The following is a 22,549-nucleotide window of genomic DNA, read 5'->3' on the forward strand; positions in this document are numbered from 1 at the left end:
TTCTGAGCAGAGGGGTGGGGAAATATTTCCAACCAAATTTAGCATCACAGGGCCTCCATCCAACTCCCAGGATGCCCGTTTATCTTCACTGGGTCTTTAAATCCCTCAGCTCCCCAAGGACAAGGAGTCCAAATCAATAGACCCATACTGGGACATCTGTTCTGGATAAAGAAATGAGGAGATCCTGTTGTGAGCCTGCTTGTTGTTGCACTGATTTAAATGGGCTTCATCCCTTTCTCCAGATCTTAACAATGGCAGACAACAAAGATCTCATAGAGTACAGCCAACAAAGCAGATTAATCCCTACCCCCCATCACACAGCAATTATATTCCCATTGTCCAGCTTAATTCTGCTCCACTCCTTTTTTATAACACCTTTAAATTTTCTGGAGGAAATGCCTGCTGAAGGCCACTATAGCTTTATGCCTGATGCAGGGAGCAGAAAGCAGATCTCTGTTCTCTTCCCGTATCGTCTGCCTAGTACATCTCCTTCTTTCTTCCTTCTCCCCTTACTATCAGAAAGTGCTTTGAAATGGTGGCTGACAAGCTCCTGCTCAAACATAATCTCCAAATGGGTTATGAATTTTATATCAGCTAATCAGATGAAAATACTTTAAAATGTAACAAGCCTTCCAGCTCAAACAATTTGTAAAATTACAGTTAAACTAAATGTCATCTCCACTTAAAACTTGTCAGGTTCTTAAGTGCATGGTCCCTGTGCATAGGAGTCTGTTGGGGTTTAGGTTTTATAAAATTTACAACTTTGGCCGCCCACCTATGAAAACGAATATAAATCCCCTCAAGCTAAATCCCCTCCAAACACACACTTGCTTGGATTTGCCGCTGGTTAAGTGGGGGGAAAAATCAAACCTAATTTAGTGTGTTTACTGAGCCCACAGAGCCATTCTTAAGCTGCTTGATTAAAATCCTATAAGTAGTCAAAACGCAAGTTAAAGCACTAGTACAATCCCACCCTGAGCTCTTACCATTTGCTGGTTTTTGTCTGTCACCTGGAGCACCCTCATACCAAGCACTTACCCACCTAGGGTTTTAAAAGTGACTTTTCTGCTGCGGTTACCAACACAGGCTTGATGACAAAAGGCTGCTGGAGTGGTTCAGGACACCAGAAGAGAGACACTTGATTATTAAGTCAGACACTCACCATAATTCTTCATGCTTGCCTCCAGTCACAGCTGACTTGCATTAAGAACAAATATCAAGGGAGGAATTTCAGGGGAAGTGGGTTTGATCCAAGCGTGTTACCTGCATAGGTGAATATTAAATGAAATATTTTAAAAGAGGGATTTCATTTGGGTGGCTGCCCTTTTTTTAGGTTTTCATCACCATTGACCTATTAAATCTTTAATTTTCCTTTAATGTAGCCCTCTTGCCAGTATATCATGGCAGTTGCAGGAAAGCTAAGGATTGTTGGACGCTTTGTAGTAATCAGCCTCTCCATGTTCCCATTGATAATCAAGCTGATTGTTTCACGGGCATTGTCACAGGCATGTCATGAGCTCTGAAATAACCCACCATCATAGATATATTTTATAATATGGAGGAAGGGATAGTGGCAGGAGAGGGCAAGGACTTCACCAAAACTGGCTGATGTGCCAGTTCTGTGACTTGTCTCTCACCAAGGATACAAGAGATAGAAAAAGTAAGAATTGTCCCACCTTCCCACACATTACTGTCACTAGGGCTCAATCAGCAGCTCTCTTGCCTTCTATTGGTTGAGCCTTCTTCTAACTATTTGCAGCTACCCCTTTGTCTTTTTCAAACTGTGGGTCTTTATTAAGGGTCCTTAAGGGTGCATAGTAAATTCTTGTTTTGGAGCCAGGCCACATCATCAGTGAGATTTAATGGAGCCCAGATTTAGCGTCATCTTCCATTGGAGCAGTATATTAAAAAAAAAAAAAAAAGTTCTACTTTGAAAAAGCTCCTGAGATCCCAGCACTTGCAAGACTGAGGTAGGAGGATAACCACAAATTTGAGGCCTGCCTGAGCTGTGAAGTAAGTTCGAGGTTAACCCACAGTAACATGCAGTGTCATAAGAGGAAAAATGGAAAGAAAAGATTGCCCAGAAAGAACAAATTCAGAACATTAGAAATGCTAGGCTAAGGGAAAGAGGCAAGTACCTGAGCGGAACAGATTTGTCCTGCTGGGTTTGTGTGCATGCGTGCGTGTGTGATTCAAAAGTACTTTAAACTCAGAATGGCCTCCTTTGGGAATCTGTTCTCTCACTAAATGGTCCTAAGAACTAGACAATAAAACATCATGGCTCCTCCATCTAGTCACCTCCTGTTAGTTTTTAGTGGTGCTTATACCATGTGGTGGGTGTTGCAGTTACTGAGTTAGTTTTGCTTTGTGAGGTTTCTTGTTTTTTTTTGTTTGTTTGTTTTTTGTTTTGTTTTGTTTTGTTTTGGTAGGGGTACTATTGTTTTGGTTTTTTATTTGTAATTCAGCAGTTCACTCTTTCTTTTTTTCTTTTCAAGATTATAATATAATTACATTGCTCCCTCTCTTTCCTCTCACCAAACCCTCCCATGTATAAAGTACGGTATGGTTTTACATTTAAAGGGGGATCAAATGCCTCAATTTTCCATAATGTAGCAACTTGAAAAGAACGTAGTTCCCTTAAATTCAGTCCAAATACCCACTTTCCTCAAAGACAAGAAAAAATAGCAATTTCTCTTAGAAGGATCAAGACTTACAAGATGGAAAAAATGTTAAATTAAGTAATTAAATTCAAATGCGATCAAATGGGAAATGATATTAGATGCATATTTTTACCCTTCGAGCAGAAGACAGAGATATGTTGGCAGTGAGAGGAGGTGCCTTTATGTATGAATTCTCTTGGCATGAGAAAGCTCTAGCTGATTCAAGCTTTCTTTGCCAAAAACCCCACTGGCTTTCTGGCCAATTCCATTCTTATCAGCACCTTTGTTCCTATGACCAGGTGTGTAGCCCTCAGCCAAAGGATAAAATAGGTAAAGTTTGTCACTGGCTCCCATCTCATCTTCAGTGTGGAACTGAAGATTAAGGCATTAACTGGAATACTAAGAGAGTTGAAGCCATAGATGATAATGTTGAAAAAAGAAAAAAATGAAATGTTCTGTCTTATTCTACAAACCTTCAGTGGTTATCTCCTAAAAGGCACTTCTAGAAGCACAAAAACAGGTAAAGAATATTCATAAAGGTAGGAAGAAAGCCTGTCATCTTTAGTGTCAGAGAGCCAAATGAAAGAGTATATCATACAAAAGACCAATGCAGTTGATATCTGACAAGAGGTGTTTGAGTCTGGCAGCCAAGTCTGCAGTTCAAGAAATAATTTCAATAAGTCAGAGGGACTACAGATTAGACCTTGAAATGGAAGTACTGCTTTAATTCAGAGATAATGAAGTTCAAGTTTCAACAACATTGACAGTGATGTGTGGAGGTGAAATATGGGTAAGATGCTAGAAGGATCAAAAAGTGGGAGGAGTGTTTTTTGATAAACAGGACTGATTATGATTTAAATTGACTAGATGTTGTATGAGTTTCCCTGGGAAAGACATGAACAAATGGCTACTCACACCCAGTACAGCACCAATGACAGGCCAAAGCAACAATTCCACCAACATCCATCTTGGCCACGCAATGATTTTATTGGGGTTACTTACAGTAGCATGGGTGAGGGAGCATTTACAGAAGCATGGGTAACTCAGAATAATTGCATTGCAGATCAAAATACTATAGTACATAGTACTTATATGCAAGTGTCAATTGAAGACAGGTTGCTGTTTAAGAGAGTGGATCCCAATCTCAGTACCAGAGCTCTAATCTCAGCTTCTTTCCCTTGTAGTATTCAGTATAAGTTGTACTTAGTGCTTTGTTAAAACATACATCATTTGAAGAGAGAATGGTAACTGTGTCAACCTCAAGGTTGCTAGGAAAATGAAGCAAAATAATATGTATAAAGTGCTCGGCACAGTACCTTATACAGAGTAAGCACTCAATAAATGTGAGGAACTGCTCATCTTCTGCATTTCCCCTTAAATAAGGAGTACGTCTCAGCTGGTTTGACTTGACCTATTCAATTCACCAAAATAAATTTCATTTGTGGTAAACATAGTTTAGTTCAAACTTCAACATTCTTCCTCCGTCTCTCTCCACAATTAAGTATATTGAAACATACCTATATTTATCACAGAACGAACTGATCATACTTGGTAATTTACTGAATATCTAATATACCATACTTATTCCCCTAGTCATATACATTTTCCTACATGAACATTTTGAAGCCTGTTTCCACACAAAACCTACTAGCATTCAAAAGGAACAATTATAGAAAAAATAAATGCATAAATTTTAATGCCTTGTTTTCCTAAGATTAATATTAAAAGAAGTCATACCTTTTCATGAGTTAATTATTCAGTGCATTGCTAACATTTATTTATCAATATGACATGTGCTAATGTTGTGATTATATTTTTCACCAGAAAATATAGTTTACTTGATAAATTAATATATATTCTAATAGCTGTTTTATCCTTGTATCTCTCATGCAGAAATACTGCATTTTTCATATGTTACATTCAACAATAAACAATATTTAAAGCATATACCATCTTAATTTAGAACCTACTGCAATGATAAATACAAAACCAAATAGTGGGTCTCTGTCTTCAAATAATGTATCTTTTAACAGATTTATACTGAATACTACAAAGGAAAAGAAAGAAAATATTTAAAATGCAGTTTGTTGTGCATGATATACAAAAAATTCCAGTCAAATGAGAAAGACAGACATAAGACTATGAATATTAAAACAATAAAACAAAAAATAGATATGTCATAAGGAAGTAAAAGTTGAGGTGTGAGATAGCAAAAAGAAATCAGGAGAAAATGAAATTAGTTTCCCTAAGCCAATATGCTTCAGAGAACAAAAGACCAGGGCTTTTTCCTTATTTGACCAACAGATTAAAGCAATTTAGAAGCCACTGAATGCCTCTGTTTCTCTAATCTTAGCATGGACAAATCAGCTGATTATAGTGATTGAATATATTATATTTCCACCAAAGGCATTTATTGACAAATGATGAAGGAAATGCTGTCTGTAAAAGTTCTATGTCTTTGTTTTTCAGAGAGCTGATATAGCTGTTGCTCCACTTACTATAACATTGGTCCGTGAAGAAGTCATAGATTTTTCAAAGCCATTTATGAGCCTGGGAATCTCCATCATGATAAAGAAGCCTCAAAAATCAAAACCAGGCGTATTTTCATTCCTGGATCCTTTAGCTTATGAAATCTGGATGTGCATTGTCTTCGCTTACATTGGAGTCAGTGTAGTTCTCTTCCTAGTCAGCAGATTTAGCCCTTATGAGTGGCACTTGGAAGACAACAATGAAGAACCTCGTGACCCACAAAGCCCTCCTGATCCTCCAAATGAATTTGGAATATTTAACAGTCTTTGGTTTTCCTTGGGTGCTTTTATGCAGCAAGGATGTGATATTTCTCCAAGGTTTGTTTGTGTGTAATACAGAATACCTGCTTGTATTTTGTGGTCATACTCCACTCATGTCCATCTGGTATTCACCTGCATCAACTTCAGAGTTCTTTCATTTAGTATTCCATCCACTGACAAATTATCATCAAGCCATTTTGTTTGCTTATGTCCATGAGGTGAGTGTGTTGCTGGTGATGTCTTGAATGCCTAAGGTTTGCTACTATGTTCATAAATACACAAATTCTGGATAAAGTTAATGGCCATATACTATTCTGATGAAAGCTTTCTCATTAACTGAGCTGAGACATTTTCTCATTTGCCAAGGGACTGAGTATAGACAAAACATAAAGACAACAGAGCATTTCTTTAAAATCCTCCCACCTTCCTCTATTAGCACCATCTTTCTCATTTTGCCCTCAGACTACCTAGAACTATGCAAGAATATACTCATGTTTCTTAGCTAAAACTATGAAACTTCTCAAAGAAAACAGCAGAAAATCAGTACAAACTTTAGTGGTATTGTCATATTTGAAAATAGTCTGGCAATTCCTTACAAAGTTAGGCACAGAGTTAAAATGTGACACAAGAGTTGTACTGTAATTTTTACCCTCAAAAGAAAATATATGAATGACCATCATAGCTTTAGTTGTAATGGACAAAGTATAAAAGCAGAGTAAACATTCAATTGTTAAGTGAATAAAGAATCGTGGCATACTTCACTTACCAGGAAACTGGGACAGAGGGGAAGGCATCCTATTGGGACTCTAAATGAGAGAAGCATGGGAGAATAGCAAAATAAAAGGATACAGAGGGTCCTAGAAATCTACAAGTAGAACAATATGATAGGCAGATTTGGGCCCAGGGGTCCCGCTCAAACTAAGGCACCAGCCAAGGACAATACAGGAGGTAAACTTTAAACCCCTTCCCAGATCTAGCCAATGGTCAGAATATTCTCCACAGTTGAGTGGAGAGTGTGATATGACTTTCTCACATACTCTGGTGCCTCACATTTGACCATGTCCCCTGGAGGGGGAGACCTGGTGGCACTCAGAGGAAGGACAGCAGGTAGCCAAGAAGAGACTTGATACCGTATGAGAATATATAGGGAGACGTAATCCCCCTCAGGAACAGTCATAGGGGAGGGGAATAATGGGAAAATGGGGCGGGGGAGGAATGGGAGGATACAAGGGATGGGATAAACATTGAGATGTAACAAGAATAAATTAATAAAAAAAAAAGAAATAAAAAAAAAGAAAGAATTGAAAAAAAAAAGAATCGTGGCATATCCATTCAATGGATATTCAATTAAAAGAACAGATTGTTGGTGTATACTAACAGTACAGAGGACCCTTGAATAAATAAATAACGTCAAAGCGAAATAATTCAAACACAAAATGCTACATACCACTCAACTCTATTTGTTTAATATACCATTATAGATAATTCCATTTGTCCCAGATAGACAAATCCATAGAGAAAGGGGAATATTAGTAATGGGCAGAGTTTGAAAGGATAAGAAAAAAGATAACACAGGTGGGATCAGAGCTATTGTGCCTAAGCAGAACAAGTACAAGAGGTAAAAATAATTTTTATCTAAGTTTTTTATCTCTTGTTCATTATAGATTTTTCTGTTTATTTTTAAAGAAATATACCACTAAATGTTGTTTGTTCCGATGAATGAAATTTTCACACCCACTTATATTTACATGTGGGCCATATGCCTTACATGTCTCGTCCTTGTCCTAAACCCTCCGGGATTAACTACAAATGGACATGAGGGAGCTGACAGGGGTAATATGAAAACTTTCCCAAAATGGATTTTGAGGATGGTTGCAGAACTCTAAATTTACTTAAACCACTGAGCAAATATAATCCTCATGAATATTGACACTTATACTGGTAACTTTTATGAGATGCAAACTCAGCAAAGCTATTGACCACGGCTTGGGATGTAGCTCAGCAGTAGTTTGCTTGCCCAGCATATGCAAGATCCTAGGTTCAATCTCCAAGACCAGAAGAAATGTTGAAGGTGAATGTCCTGGGCCTCATCAACAAAACAGATTAACTCACCTAATCACAAAAAGTAGTGAATCCATATGCATACAGTATTATAAGTGAATATACCGTATTTATAATTATCAACAATTTTGAGGGATCATGGAAATGGCTCAGTAGGTAAGAACATTTATTAGGTATCTAGCATCCACATAAAAATTTCGCCAAGCATGACTGTGCCTACCTGTAACCTCAGCACTGTGAGGTGGAGACAAGCAAATCTTGAGAGCCCACTGGCCAACCAGCATAGGCTTACCTTCGAATTCAGAGAGACTTCCATCTCAAGTCAATAACATACAGAATGATAAAGGAAGCCATCAATGTTTGTTCTAGCCTCTGCTTGTTTGCAGACTCGTGCATTCTCATACATGCACCACATACATACACCATACACTCACAAGCCACCACACACATAACAAACATACACATACTAAAAGTTATTAAACAGAACACTGCAACTTTGGCCAAATTAAACATTAATCCAAGTACTGACTTGAGTCAATACTGTAAATATACAGGGATTTTCTTTCGAAATTAAGGACTTGGGGCTGTGAAGACAACCCAAGCAATATGGCATTTCCTTTGCAACCATGAGGAGGTAGACAGTGTTCCTGAGGATGACACGCAAAGTCTTTCTTCCTCTATTCTCCATATACACTACTATATGTGTGCATGTACGACAGAGAGACAGAGACAGTGACAGAGACAGACAGACAGACAGACAGAGACAGAGAGACAGAGACAGTGACAGAGACAGACAGACAGACAGACAGAGACAGAGAGACAGAGATAGTGACAGAGACAGACAGACAGACAGAGACAGAGACAGAGAGAACATAAGGATTCAGAAAGATCATACCATTTTTACAACATATTTTCGTGAAATTAGCCATTGAGGGCACTAAACATTTACAATAAAGCTTTGCAGCATTACTGACTGCAGAGCCATCTTTGGCAGCTTTTTAGAATTGCCTGTGTGGGGCTTTCAAGCTTCATGCAACCAAACTATCTCCCCCTTTTCTATTTATAAAAAAAAAAAAAACCTGCCACCCTCAATCTGCTTGGTTGGGTTCTTCAAATTATTTCATTTCCTGTTCCTTTTGTGTTCAGAATGTGTCATTTTGTGATATCATCAGCGAGTTCATTTGATTTCCTAGTTTCTTTTTGGGTTTTGTGAAATAGTCACTCCAAGAGACTCTGTTCTCTGGATGAGTCTGTAATTGAAAGATTTCTAACATGGCTGGTACTCCGTGCTGAGACAATGCTGAAGAGTCATTAAGGCTAGAGATTTTCTTGGTTTCTGTAAGTCAGATTTCAAAACTACATTCCTTATATTCCCACTAGAAGGCTGCCTACTATGATGCATACTCAAACATGTCTCTTCAAAAGCCATTTTTACAAGTATTCATGCATATTACTTCATTAAGGAAAAACTGAAGTTGATACTGAAAGTGACAAGTTAGACCCATTTTGGTTTTTGCTTTCATTTCTGGTGGCAGAATTTAAGCTATGGCTTTTCTGTGATCCTGAAATATAGCAAATACCTTTTCTTTCCAAGGTACAGATTTTATTATGTTGCTCAAGATGTCATTATATAGTTCAATGGTTTCAAACTTTCCTACCATGACCCACAGTAAGAAATCATTATTCCATCTCGAGTTACTATACATAAATGTATATAAGGAAACTTATACCAGACAGCATGCATGCCAAGATTTTTCTATCCTGTTTAATTGTTTTTCAAGCTGGTCATGGTTCAACTCACTAAGAGACCTATAGAGCACTTGTCTGGCATAACAAATATATTTTTATTGTGCTTTTGAGTGAGAAATCACTATCTCCATGAACTCTATATTTTCTAACCTATGAGTGATCACGTCTCTGCTACTATCTTTTGTGCCCTACAAAAGAAGTTATATCTTTAAATCCTTTATTCAAATGTTATGCTTCTTAGCATACATATTACATGCCTATAAAAAAGAAAAATGCTTCTCTTTGTCTTGAGAGCTCTATTGACTATATATTTGTGACCAACTGTGTATCAGCCTAGCCACTACAACATATTTCTCTATTTGCAGATTTAGAAAGCCCTAACAATAGTATAGCTGCACTGTGAGATGTGTAGTTGCCTTTACTGCAAGCATCAGCATTATATGTTGCTTACTGAACACACTCAGAGTACAAATGCTCCAGAAAGCCAAGAATGTGAGCATAGACTATACACTGTTACTGTCATCAAAATTGAGTAATTCAAGAAATTATCCTTGAAATTGAATTTGAAAATAGAATTAACAAGCATTAGAACAGGAGGAAATGTCAGAGAAAATTCTGTCTAACTGCTACCATTTCCTGGGGAAAATACAACAACCTTCCCTGGACTCCCACTGTGTACAGACACATTATCTACATTCTCACCTGGATCCTAATCTTTAAGCCTTTGCCCCAGTGTCAGCATCATGTTTACTTTTGAGTTGAAGAAAGTGGTATAGGTTCACTCATTTGCCTAGTCACACTGACAATGATAGCCAGAACCCAAACCTAGCTCCAATCCCCAAACCCTTATCTTTCTACTGTGTGCTGCTCTGTTCATATCATAGACTACAGTCATTCTTGGAGAGCTGACACAAGGGAACCTAACTTCACCGAGATTTAAGAGGCAGCAGTACAATTGCTTCCACTACTTCATACTGCCAAACTGAAGGGGCACCATTGGTTTCCTCACCCCCTTCACACTTAGGCACAAGAGCTATTTTTTCATTTCTGTCCCTAAAGAAATGCAGCACTTGTTGTTAATGAAAGTAGGCAGTGAGCACTCATAATACTGCTGGGTATGTGCTCACTCAGAGTATAAGGCTGCAAAATCAGCAATAAGGCATTATGAGGAAAAGTGCTGGCATCATTCCATTGCCATCAAACACAGTTATTGACAGTTACCTAGAAGCTTCGAGATTCTGCATCAATATTAGGTTTGATATTTGAACTGCTCTAATTGTTCAGAGTAAATTATTTTGTTCTACATGAAGCTGTAGGCTGAGTCAACATTAGAAAAGGTAATCAATGTAATAAGCCAAGGCTATATTCATACATCAGCTGATTTATGGAGGGGAGGAGAGTCCAGAGGAAAAAAATGAACACATTCAGTTTAACCCTCTTCATCCTGAACGTGTGCTAGGGCCAACCAGTATGGGTAGTCAGATGGAGAGAGCATGAGGTTAAGCAGGTGGTGCTAAAGTTAGCTTCACTGCATTTCCAGTCTGCTCAGCAGTTGTGTAACCTGGGGCAACTTGCTAAGCCTAGCTAAACCTCATCAATAAAATGCAAAGCAAGTCAAATACAATGCAAAGCAAGTTCCTGGCCTATGAGCTCAATAAATGTTAGCTATTGTTATCATGAAATTGAATTCTTCTAATCATCCTAGTCTAGTATATAAACCAGTTAATATTGCTTTGGTCGGAATTCCTACCACGACTCAGGAATCCATCTGAAATGCTGGTCCATAGGAAAGCGCAAGAGTCTCTTGAGAGACAAGCAGCGACATTCCTTCTTGATCCCACTGAGTGCTTTTAAGGATTACATTTCTTGAAAGTGCTTGGAGCGCACTATTCCATAATACATCGCTCACGTTGACAAGAGGTTATAGCGTTTTAAAATCTGAAAGTTGTTTCTTCTCTGAAACTTTGATAGAGCCACTTATGCCATCTAGAGTCCAAGTTCAGACAAATGCTCCCCCTGCTGACTTTCTGTGAAGCTGCAAGGACAACTGAGGGCCAGCCAAGTAGATGACATGAGGGTTGGGAGAATTACCAAAAGGAAAACTTAAGGCAAAGTATAGGCAATCTTGAACCTCACTGCTGGGTAAAAACCACTTCAAATGTATTTTTTATTAAGTTTTCAAGATATGAAGTCCTCTAAAGAAGTAGGCAGGGACTCTGTCCCAGTTAGACATGGGTCCTACACACACAGATTCTCCTTTAAAAGAACATGTATGTGTAGAATAAGCTAACATGTGAGGGATTTGAGCTGTCTTTGAAGTGATATCCTTTCCTTTTGTGACGTAGACCACTCTCTTCATCCTACCACAAATTCACTTCACTGTGGTAATGATGTGGTGATACATTAATAATGTAATGGTAGGATTTTTATGACAACTATTTCATGACTTCAGCTGAAAGCTATAGTTTCCAGTCTTTGGGACATGGTTACTTATTTCCATCAGGGAAGACTAGAAGAAACAAAGATTGATTCTGCACATTTTTAAAAGACTCATTCATAGTCCCAGAGTTGAGTGGAGGATTGAGATGAATTCTTTAGAAGCAGAAGGGAGGAACGATAAAGACTTTAGACAAAGGCAAAGGTTTTAGCTACCCCTTAGCTTCGTCATCTCATAAAGCTATACTAGTGCAGATTTCAAAATTTACTTACAGGATAAAGGTTATGGTCCATGGCTCACCTTTATTGCCATCTCAGATGTCATAAGATATACTTTATTATTAATGTAGGGACTCCAGATATTTATTATTACAGTTAAGAAGAGCATTGTCTATTGTTTGATATATGTATTTGGCAATGTTTTTATATGTGTGGTTTTTTTTTTTGTTAGCAATTTATTTTCATTAAATTCATAGCTCTTACTTTCTGTGAAAAGTATGACAGGCACACTATTCTGTGTTTTTAAAAACATAAGTGTGCGGCATTTTACAGCCATTTCATTATGCTAACCTTGAAATCTGTCTTGTGCAACAAAACTACTTGAAATGAATGTTAAGCATTTTACAGCTGCATTAATGGAAAGAAAAGTACTGGGAAATGATAGGTCTTTCTAATTCAACTATAAATTCTTGTCATATTTTAATAGATCCTTTATAAAATGTGATGGGGTTGACCCATCAGTCACTTTTCATATAGCTCCATGTGAAATGTAGGCTTAAGTGGTTGTAGTTTCACTAATGAGAAAATGGGAAATACAAGAATGCTTGGGGAGCTTCTTCCCTGTGGGTTCCACTACATTTTTCTTCAATAAAAAGATTTAAGTATGCATGCTGGAAACATGGAAGATCATGACAGAAACACCACCAAATCCTTTGTCAAATCTACTACTGTCTTGATGCAACAATATCAAATGCAATCTTTTGCACTCTACACTGATAGCCCTGAACTATTTGCTTAGGTTTATAAAGCTACCATATCATTTCTATATGGAGAGTCTCTCAAATTTTCCATGCCAAATCACACCAACATTCCTTGCACGTCGATGGATTAGTTCCAAGATTCCTGTCAGACACCAAACCTGCAGATGCTCAAGTCCCTTATATAAAATGGAATGGCATTTTGCATAAAATATATGTACATTTTCACATGTGCATCTCTAGATGGCTCATTACACATAAAACAATGTAAATGCTAAGAAAATAGTTGTTCAGCTATTATTTGGGGAGTTGTAAGGGGGTTTTCCCAAATAGTTTCAATCTGCAGCAGACTGAATGTGTTGATGTGGAACATGAGGATGCAGAGAGCTGACTGTATGCCATGAAATTAACCACATAATTGCCAAAGTCAATAACCAGTAGACAAGAGGACACAAAAGTGACCATTTTGCACTTAGGTTTATTTTCAGTCATGTCAACAACCAATCTCAGCTGAGTCACTCTGATAAACCACATGATGATCTGAGTCATTATTAAGGTGGCCAAAATAACCAGATTATGATGTGCAGGCCTGATTTAAAATCAGACAGACATAGCCACAGTCCATTAGCCTCAATAAAATGGCACAATGTAATTTCCATAAATTACTGTATTTTCTTCCACATTTCAAGCAGGCAATGCATAAATTGCCATTAGTATTCACAGCATAATATACCCCTTTCCATACCACACTCTAATTCTGGAATTACTCCAAACTTAAGCTTCTCTCTTGTCTCAGTAAAACCCATCATTCCACATCAGGATGACTTTTACAGGTGCAGCGCAAACGAACAACAAATAACAATATACAAGCATGTTTAGTTTTACTGCAACTATATTAGTCAGCTTAAAATGTATAATTTTCACATCATTCTGAATTTTCTTATCCAAAGCTTGGTTAATTTTAGACTACAACGTATTTGAGTATTTCTTCTCTGTTTATTTTATTTGTGTATTTTTTTTATTTTATCCATGGGTAAGAGAGGGAAAGAGAGACAGGCAGACAGACAGACAGAGACAGAGACAAACAGAGAGAGAGAGAATTTTCAATAGCATGTATGTGGATGTCAGAGGATAACTTGTAGAAGTCAGTTCTATTCCTTTCACCATGTGGGTCCCAGTGATAGTAGTTCAGTTATCAAGTCCCTTTACCTGATGAGCCATACAATCAATCCTGGGAGTCTCTTTCCTCACGTGAACACATGATGTTTTATCTTCTGCTCCTCCTCTCTGTGCCTATTTATCTATAAAATGTCTTGGCTTGCTTATATGTAGTACAGTCATGGACAACAGAGATGAAAGATGGAAAAAGTTGGTATGTGAACAGCTTGCCACAAAGGAAATGTTCAGTTAGTGACAGCTTGTTTTGTTGTATTTTACTACCCTACTGCTATAGATGTCATTTTGAAGCATTAATATTCTGTGTTATATGGTTATTTTCAGAATCAGATAAATCAATAATATGTTTAAATTTTGAGTATCAAGCATGAAAAAATATCTAATGTCTAAATTCCTAATTGAAGTATGCGGTATACTTTTAGCATTGGGAAGAGTGATACATTCTTTTGTGAATTATACAGATGTGTTTTTCTCTCCTGATTAAAAGAGAAAAGTTCCAAGATGCAATTCTAAGGATGTAACTATTAGCTAGAAAATATGTTACAAAGCAGGTTTTCACATCTAAAAAGCCAAAGTGATTATATTTGACTGTGCTTTAGGTATCTAGAGACCAACAGAAACTTCAGGCTTAAAGATAACCAAGGAAATCTTTTAAATAATTGACCAATAAATAGTACTCTTCCTTTATCAAAACACTTGACAGAACTCTCAGATTATATTGCCACAAACAGCTGAATTTTCCACATGCTAAATAAGGGAGGTTATCTTGGGACACAGGAATTTAAATTTGCTTCAAAGCAGTAAAAATCATAGTACACGCAGAAAAGACCTTGATTTGTCAGTTCTCAGCTAAGAACTGCCCTCTTCCCACAGAGCCTGGAGATGTACCAGGCTCCTACGCTTATTCTTTACTTTCTAGCAGAGTGTGGGAGCGCTTTCTGTGAGCTTTTCTGGGTGTGGAAGAACATAGCCTAACAAGAATGGAGCTTTGTTGCACAGCCGAACTATACTAAGAATGATGTGACAATATTCTATAAAGCCTACAAAGTAGATTATAATTTCTGTAAACCGCACCCACCTTCAGCAATACTGCAAAGGAAGTGACTCCTAACTCTAATCACAAGCCATGAAAAACCATGGCGCATCCATTGGTTTCTCACTTCCCACAGTCCTTCTCCATGAGTAGCACTTGTGATGGAGGGACATAACTTACAACTCTGATTATACTTTATAAGATGCTGTAGCTTAGGCCCAATTCCCGTAAGTCTGGTCAAATTTGTCTAGGGAAGACTCTAGGCAAGGATTTTGTTTTGTTTTGTTTTGTTTTGTTTTTTCCTGTCCTTTGTGGGATTTGTTTTGTTGTTGTATATCGACTCAAGCAGATACTGTTGATATATGGGCAATGTTAAGAATCTCTGGTGAAGAACAATGCTTGTTCGTTTCTCAATTTGGCCCATTCATCACTTACAATAGAATCATCTCTGATGCCTAGGAATCAAATACTCTTGGGCATGCAGATATCCTGAATCTACATTTTGGGAAGAACCACCCCTTCATAATGTCAATGAACAGTAATATTGACAAATTTTTCCATTTTAAAATGTATCCATCTTTGGCTATATTCCCTAATAATTGGATTAAAACATTGAAGAAAAATAATTCTTGTTATTAAAATACACCCACCATTTTCCTACTAATTGAATACTGTTAGAGCAACTTGTGATGATCTGATCAAGGCTTCTGAAGACCACATGGAGGGTAGTTTCAACAGTAAGAAATATATAGCATAAGCCAGGTGGTGTTGGTGTAGGTGTATGACGTTAACCCCAGTAGTTAGGAGACAGAGGCAGGCAGCTCACTGAGTTCGAAGCTAACCTGGTCTACAGAGTGAATTTCAGGACAGTGAAGAATGTTCTGCGTATCAGAAAAAAAAAAAAAAACAAGAAAATAGGGAAGGAAAGAGGAAGGGAAGAAACAGGAAGAAAAAAGAAAAAGAAATCTATAGCAGGACAGGAGGATGGGTTTCTTTGTCTTAGGATTTGAGAAGGAAAGCTGAGAAAAGCAGCCATTTAGTATCTCTCAAACTGTGTGATGAAGGGAATTTCCTACCTTACTTAGGCCTGTCCACAGTGGCTAAGATTCTATGTGTAAACAGAATTTTACCTTCTTGATTCTCACTAAGTGTTCATTCACATGAAGATGAGAAGAAGCATTACCTCATGGGTGACGTACTCTACAAAACAGCCATGTCTACATTAATTTATAGAACCCAAACTAACACTGCAAATTTGCCACTGTCTTCCAATTTCTCATTAACTATAAAAAGATTTGGGAGCCTGTATCTTATGTGATATTACTTTATGTCACTTGTTCCCTAAATTGACTACAAATATAATCACCTGTGCAGTAATAGAAAGTCCAACTATCTAGGTGTTCCCGTCCAAGCATTGATTTAATTGATCTTGGGTAGAGCATAGTGTTTATTCTTCTATATGTCTGCCCAGAAAACGTCATGGAAAGCAAATGCACCATGTGAAATTATAAATGAGAAGTGGTAAAAGAAAGGTGTTTTATGTGATTTAAACAGTTTGATTCTAAATCTAGGGTAGTTTTGATTAACTGAGACAAAAATACCAACTGCAAGGAGGAAAAAGTTTACTTTGGCTCGCAATCTCAAAATGTTTAGCCCCTAAGTACTTGGCCCATGGCTTTGAGCGTCTTGTGAGGCAATACTTTATGACAGGAGTGTGTTGCTGCTGAGACCTATTCACTTCCTGGTGGCCAAGAATTAAGGGAAAGAGGAAAGACTAGGTCCCAGGAGACTACTCAAGGGCACCATTTCCTGTGACCTAGCTTTCTCCACCTAAACACCACCTCTTAAAAGATTCAATAGCACAACAGACAGACTAGCAACCAAGCTGTTAGCATATGACTGTTTGGGAAGACGTTTGAGATTCAAAATGCAGAAAACCTGGAGAAGCCTAAAGAGTGTTTACACGTGTCATCATCATATGCCATCATGACATGCTGTTTTTAAAACGTGAGTTTTTTCTGATGTTTTGATTCCATTGTATCATCAACCTCCCTCCTTCATCACTTTATAATGAAAGAACCCTTCTTTCTATAACTAAAGATGGTGACTGTTGAAAACTGAGACCTTGGCCCTCTGGGTCTGGACTTGTTTTTGTTTTGTTTTGTAGATCACTTTCCGGGCGCATTGTTGGAGGGGTTTGGTGGTTCTTCACACTGATCATAATTTCTTCCTACACTGCAAACCTTGCTGCTTTCCTGACTGTGGAGAGGATGGTGTCCCCCATAGAGAGTGCTGAAGACTTAGCCAAGCAAACTGAAATTGCGTATGGGACCCTGGATTCTGGTTCAACAAAAGAATTTTTCAGAGTAAGTGCTTTGCCGTTAATTCAGCCTGCTTATTTTTATTTTAGTTTCACAAAGATAAATTCGCAGCACATTTAAGTGAAGGTTGTAGGAAAGTGGAAATTTTATCAAAGGACAGTGTCTTAAACACTGTTCTGTATTGGATCCATTGTTCATTAGAACTAAGACTCATGGGACACATACCAGGTGACACGTTGAGAGCACTGAATTTGAACTCCCACCTTTGAATCTTAACCCTGTTATGAAGTAAGTATTTGTCATTGGGCAAGTCACTTAATTTCTTTAGGCTTTTGTCCTCGTACTTGAATAATTAGAGGATTGAACTAAATAATACCTCTTCTTTTTGGCTTTTATAAAAGCAATTTTTTTTTGTCTCAATGGTTCGCACGAGTTAGATAATTAACTGCAAGACTTTGACAGGTGATGGACTGGGAGAAATTATATATTCCATTTTACACTTGGTTTTCTATTGAAATGTATTATAGTTATTTCAAGTGTATATATGATGATAATGTTGTTTTCAAGGCACTTTATAATTGTTTTCATTTTTGAATAGATTTATGCCCTCTGCACCCCAAAGGCCAATTCTTATTGAGGAAAAAGCAAGTTATTCACTAGCAAAAATTAGTAAAGCTATGCAAACCACACTGCCATTATTAAGAACTCAAAATTTTAGTTGCACCGGCAAGAAAAAAAAGGAGTTGATTTAAACTGGAAAATTAGTCCATTTCATATATTGCCACTGCCTTCTACTAAAGCCACTATAAGTGGTTGTAGCAGTGATCCATAAGTCTGTTTAGTGTACATAGGAAATGTTTTGTCACTCTCTCCAACCAATAAACAAGGTCCAGGATGGCAGGTGTAATTATTGTTTTTATCTCACAGGTCCAGAATAAGCAGATGTCTCTAAGCTGACTTGTTTATAATAAATCAGAAAGCAATATACTTCTATGTTCTTTATAATGAGATTTCATGGAAAACTAGGAAGAGTGTGTTTCTTGACATTATAGCAATTAACTAAAACCTGTTTCTATTCCCTGAAGGATGGTAGGTTAGTTCTGGGACCCTTTCAAGAATTCTCAGTGCCTCAGGATATCCATATCTCACCTTCACCACCTGTTTACAGAGCAGATCATTATGTCCAACTAAGGTAGAAGCATCAAATTCATGTTAAGTTTGAAACTGCTCTGGTCTTGACTCTTCCTTCTATGGCAGTCCCAGAAGCTTACTTAGGATCAGTCCCTTGCCCCCTGAAACCACTCACATGTGTCAGATCTAGAAGCCAGGGATTTCCATCTGTCAGCACAAAATCAGCTCCATGGAAATATGCCTTGGTATAATCCTTCAACAGAGCATATGTCCCCATCCCACTAGGTATTTAGTTGCTATATGAATTAATTGACCACTTAGGATAAAAAAAAAAAACCAACAACAACAAACTTGGACCTTCTGATAAGAGACATTTGTTCTACAAGAAAGAATTTTTCCTTCAACAGTGATATGAGATTAGGGAAGTGTGTGTTAAATGGTAATCAATACATGACATCAATTCCCACTAAGCTTTCAAAGTCCATCCATCCATACTGTAGGCAAAAGGTGCATTTCTGAGATTTGTTAGCAGGCAGGCTTGAAAATATGGCCATATAATCACCATACCCAGACTTCACTCCCCATGTACATTGTGCCTGTATCTAGTGATCCACGTGATGATGGTTTCATTAAAAAGCATCATATTGCAGCTGATTTGAATCAACATTTGGTTCTGAACAAAGTTACTGTCCCATTCTAGTTGGTTTGTGGATTCTAATATTCACAAATTCCTAATGACCTTTGCAGCCAGTAAGTAACTCCTATGGAAATGGAGCTGTTTTGAAAATCTGATTAGAAGCAGGCAGATGTAAGGAAGTGCAAATTGTTTCTGATGCTCTGAATGACACTTTTTCCTTTCCCTCCAAATGGTCACTAGTGACAGCATTAAGGCTCCAGGGTGGGGGGCGGGGTGCCAGAGAAATGCACATAAAGGCTGGTGATCTATAAGTGAAACCAAGTGGTGTAAAAAAGCTGACATTTTAAGACTTCTTATACTGAAAATGGCCTATAAATTTAACGAAGAGAATGCTGGGTATTCATATAATACATGCACCCAGCCTACTGGTCTCCAAGCCACTTTTCCTCACTATGTTCTCCAGCTCACCCATCCATGAACTCAATGGGGCAGAATAGCCAACCTGCAAGAACACACACGAGCTTGATGGCCATAGTCATATCCCTTCACCTTCAGCACCTGGTGATCTCAAGTATCAAAAAAGTTAATAATAGCCCAAACCTTTTTAATGGAGACCTCTGATAGCATGCCTTCTGGATTTTAGACAATGAAACAAGACTACGTGAAGTGCTGACAAACATATTATGAGCTCATTTCTTTCCCTTTGTACTTAATCCTGAAACCACAGGGACCACCAGCAAACAACATAAAACAGCCCAGGGCCAGCCTTTTGGATCTCTCAGTATGAGAGAGAAATAAATTAAATAAACTTCTCTTCTAATTGCCCTGTAGACAGTTTTTCAACTCATCCTGGGTAAGGCTGTCGTTAAAATGACGGTAGTTTCAAATGATCCTTTTGTTTGTTTCATTTTTCTAAGCTTTCCCTAGCTGTCATTTTTATACTCACATAAAGTCACTGAAACAGTGGAACCTGCCCCATCAGGAAAGGCAGGAAGGAACTGAACAAAATGCATGCAGGTGGAAGAGACATCTGGAATACTACCATCAGCCCTCTGGACGTGAACACTGATTTCCTTAGACAGCAGCTCCCAACCAAAGGTGGAGGCATATGTGCTAAAAACAAAGCTGACAGCTTTATTGTCACAGGCCAGAGAAATGCCACTGTGATTTGGAAAGCTGCACCAAAACAATCATTCTCCACTCATTTCTGGAAATTTAACCTGATACAGTTTTGTATTAAGAAGTAGTACTGTAAGCAAGAAGCAATTCTACAATCTCTGCTTTTAGACCTTCTCACCAAAACAATCATTCTCCACTCATTTCTGGAAATTTAACCTGATACAGCTTTGTATTAAGAAGTAGTACTGTAAGCAAGAAGCAATTCTACAATCTCTGCTTTTAGACCTTCTCAAAAACCCTTTTCAAATGTTTGGTGAGGTTGCCACTGATACAAATTCAGGGATAAAGGGAGAGATTTTTAAATGAAATGATTTTTAAGTGAATATAGGAGCTGAGGAGATGGCTCAGTCAGTAAAGTGTTTGCTGTGTTAGCATGAGGGCCTGAGTTCAATTTTCAGCACCTACACAAGAAGGCAGTTGTGGTAGTATGAACCTGTAATTCCAGCACTGGGGAGGTAAAGACAGAAGGAGCCAGGAGCTCCCTATCCAGACAGCCTAGTCAATGAGTGATCTCCATGTTCAATGAATGACTCTCTCAAAAAGTTAGGTGGGGGGGGCGGCAATTGGAGAAGAAAGTGCCAACGTCTGGCCTACATACGTACAAAGAGAGAGAGAGAATAAAGTAAATATAAAAGGAGAAGAGTACAGTCAGTGAGGACTTTCCTTTGTGCCCTAGGATAAAAAAAAAACAACTGACCCTTATTAGGAAATCATTGAAGAGAGACCTTCTTTATTTTGTGAAGAACAAATTGCAAGCCCAACAAAAATTACTGATGAAGAAGGTTTTGTCTTAAAACAACACCTATTGACTATGTTTGTTGCTTAAAAGATTTTTGATGCAGTAATGAAAAATAGAGGCCTTTCTAAACTTAGTCAGGAATTAGTCAGCTAATAATGCTTAATTTTGTTTCCACATTCAAAAACACACCTCAACACACACACACACACACACACACACACACACACACACACACACATTTTTCACTTGGACCCCACATTTCTTCAGTATCTGTTGGTTATCTACAACATGACTTTTTAACTTCGTGAATAAAAGAGAACATTCCTTCCACAAGTACACCTGTGCCAAGTATGTTGACATTTTGAGATGATTGGGAAAATGTACCATTAATCTCCCTGACTCCTTCTACATTTCTTAATGTTAAGAAGCACATCAAAATATAAAAACCTTTTTGTTAAAAATTTTGTCACTTAATACCGTGATGCAATTGAATTTGTGACACACAATGTGTCTGGGTGGGTTCAACCAAATGTCATTAATTTGAACACACAAGCCGGGCTTGGTGGCATATACCTGACATCCCAGAACTCAGGAAGCTAGAGCAGAAGAATTACTGGTTTAAGACTATCCTAAGCAATATAGCAAACTCAAGGCTAACCTGGGCTACATAGACATTGCTTCAAAAAATGTTTCTAATGTTTGAAAATACATTCAAGCCTGATACAAGGGAACACATAACAAAAATACTATGAGTTGACACCACAAGGTGGCAGATGGAGACATATGGTATACATACTTACTTGGGGATTTAGGAAAAAAAATCTTACAATTTTTATGTGGATGGTTTCATTTCTTATCCATTAAATGTCTCACTTTTTTGTTACATACTACATTAGATAGCAAAGGCCATAGACAGACCTTCTAGGTCAAGACTAAAGATGGAATGACAGCCACAGGTGAGGATGCTAAGGCCTCAGAAAAGAGATAAATAATGTTGAGACAGCTGTTGGCTTTCCACATCCCTTATATCCAGAGATTGACTCAGAGAGTTTCTTTGAAGGCAAGGAGCAGGCTAGGCAGAAAGAATAACCTCCAAAAATTGTGGATTGGCTTAACAACTTAGGCATACAACTCAAAGCATTTCTAATATCTATCTTCAAGAGACAACGGAAAATGTGTCAGAGAAGACAAGCTAATAATATTACTATCGATTGCATAAGTTATTTATCATTCTTTTAGTAATTCTCCTTTAAAAAAGAAAGATGTTCTTTGACTCAAACTCCATGCTAAGCCCTAAGAAACCATACATCCCAATAGACAAAATTAAAATCCATCTCTTTGTCAAATCGCCTGAAAGTATCCTGACAGGCTACTCCACCACTGTTGAAGGTTATTTGGGGGATAGACTGACTTACATATAGATAGCTTAGATAATTATCTGAGTAGATAATTATGCCTCTAGTGAAGCTGATTGCTATTTATTTTTCTAGCTGCCAGGCACAAGGCAACCTATGCATATGCTCCAGGGTAACTAGAAGCAAGGTTACTGGTTCTCAGTAAAAAGACCTTTATCCTTCAGGAACTCATAATCTAATGGTCTGTGAACTTCCAAGACTCAGTTGTATGTCACCATATTCCATCTACACAACAGTCCTACAATG

At 37.8% G+C, this 22,549-nt stretch overlaps 1 protein-coding gene across 4 annotated transcripts in view; it reads left to right on the forward strand.

Moving 5' to 3' along the window:
- The window catches only part of Gria3 (glutamate ionotropic receptor AMPA type subunit 3), a 291,265-nt gene that overhangs the window by 221,085 nt on the left and 47,631 nt on the right, over nucleotides 1-22,549 (forward strand). For all 4 annotated transcript variants that reach the window (XR_007830168.1, XM_051141058.1, XM_051141057.1 and 1 more), the window contains 2 exons: nucleotides 5,130-5,506; nucleotides 17,049-17,247. Coding sequence is in view for 3 of the 4 variants with exons in the window: in XM_051141058.1 (XP_050997015.1) it covers nucleotides 5,130-5,506; nucleotides 17,049-17,247 (576 nt within the window). In the remaining variant the exon portion in view is untranslated. The remainder of the gene's footprint in view (nucleotides 1-5,129; nucleotides 5,507-17,048; nucleotides 17,248-22,549) is intronic.

The sequence above is a fragment of the Acomys russatus genome, chromosome X, assembly GCF_903995435.1.
Source record: "Acomys russatus chromosome X, mAcoRus1.1, whole genome shotgun sequence".
NCBI lineage: Eukaryota > Metazoa > Chordata > Mammalia > Rodentia > Muridae > Acomys > Acomys russatus.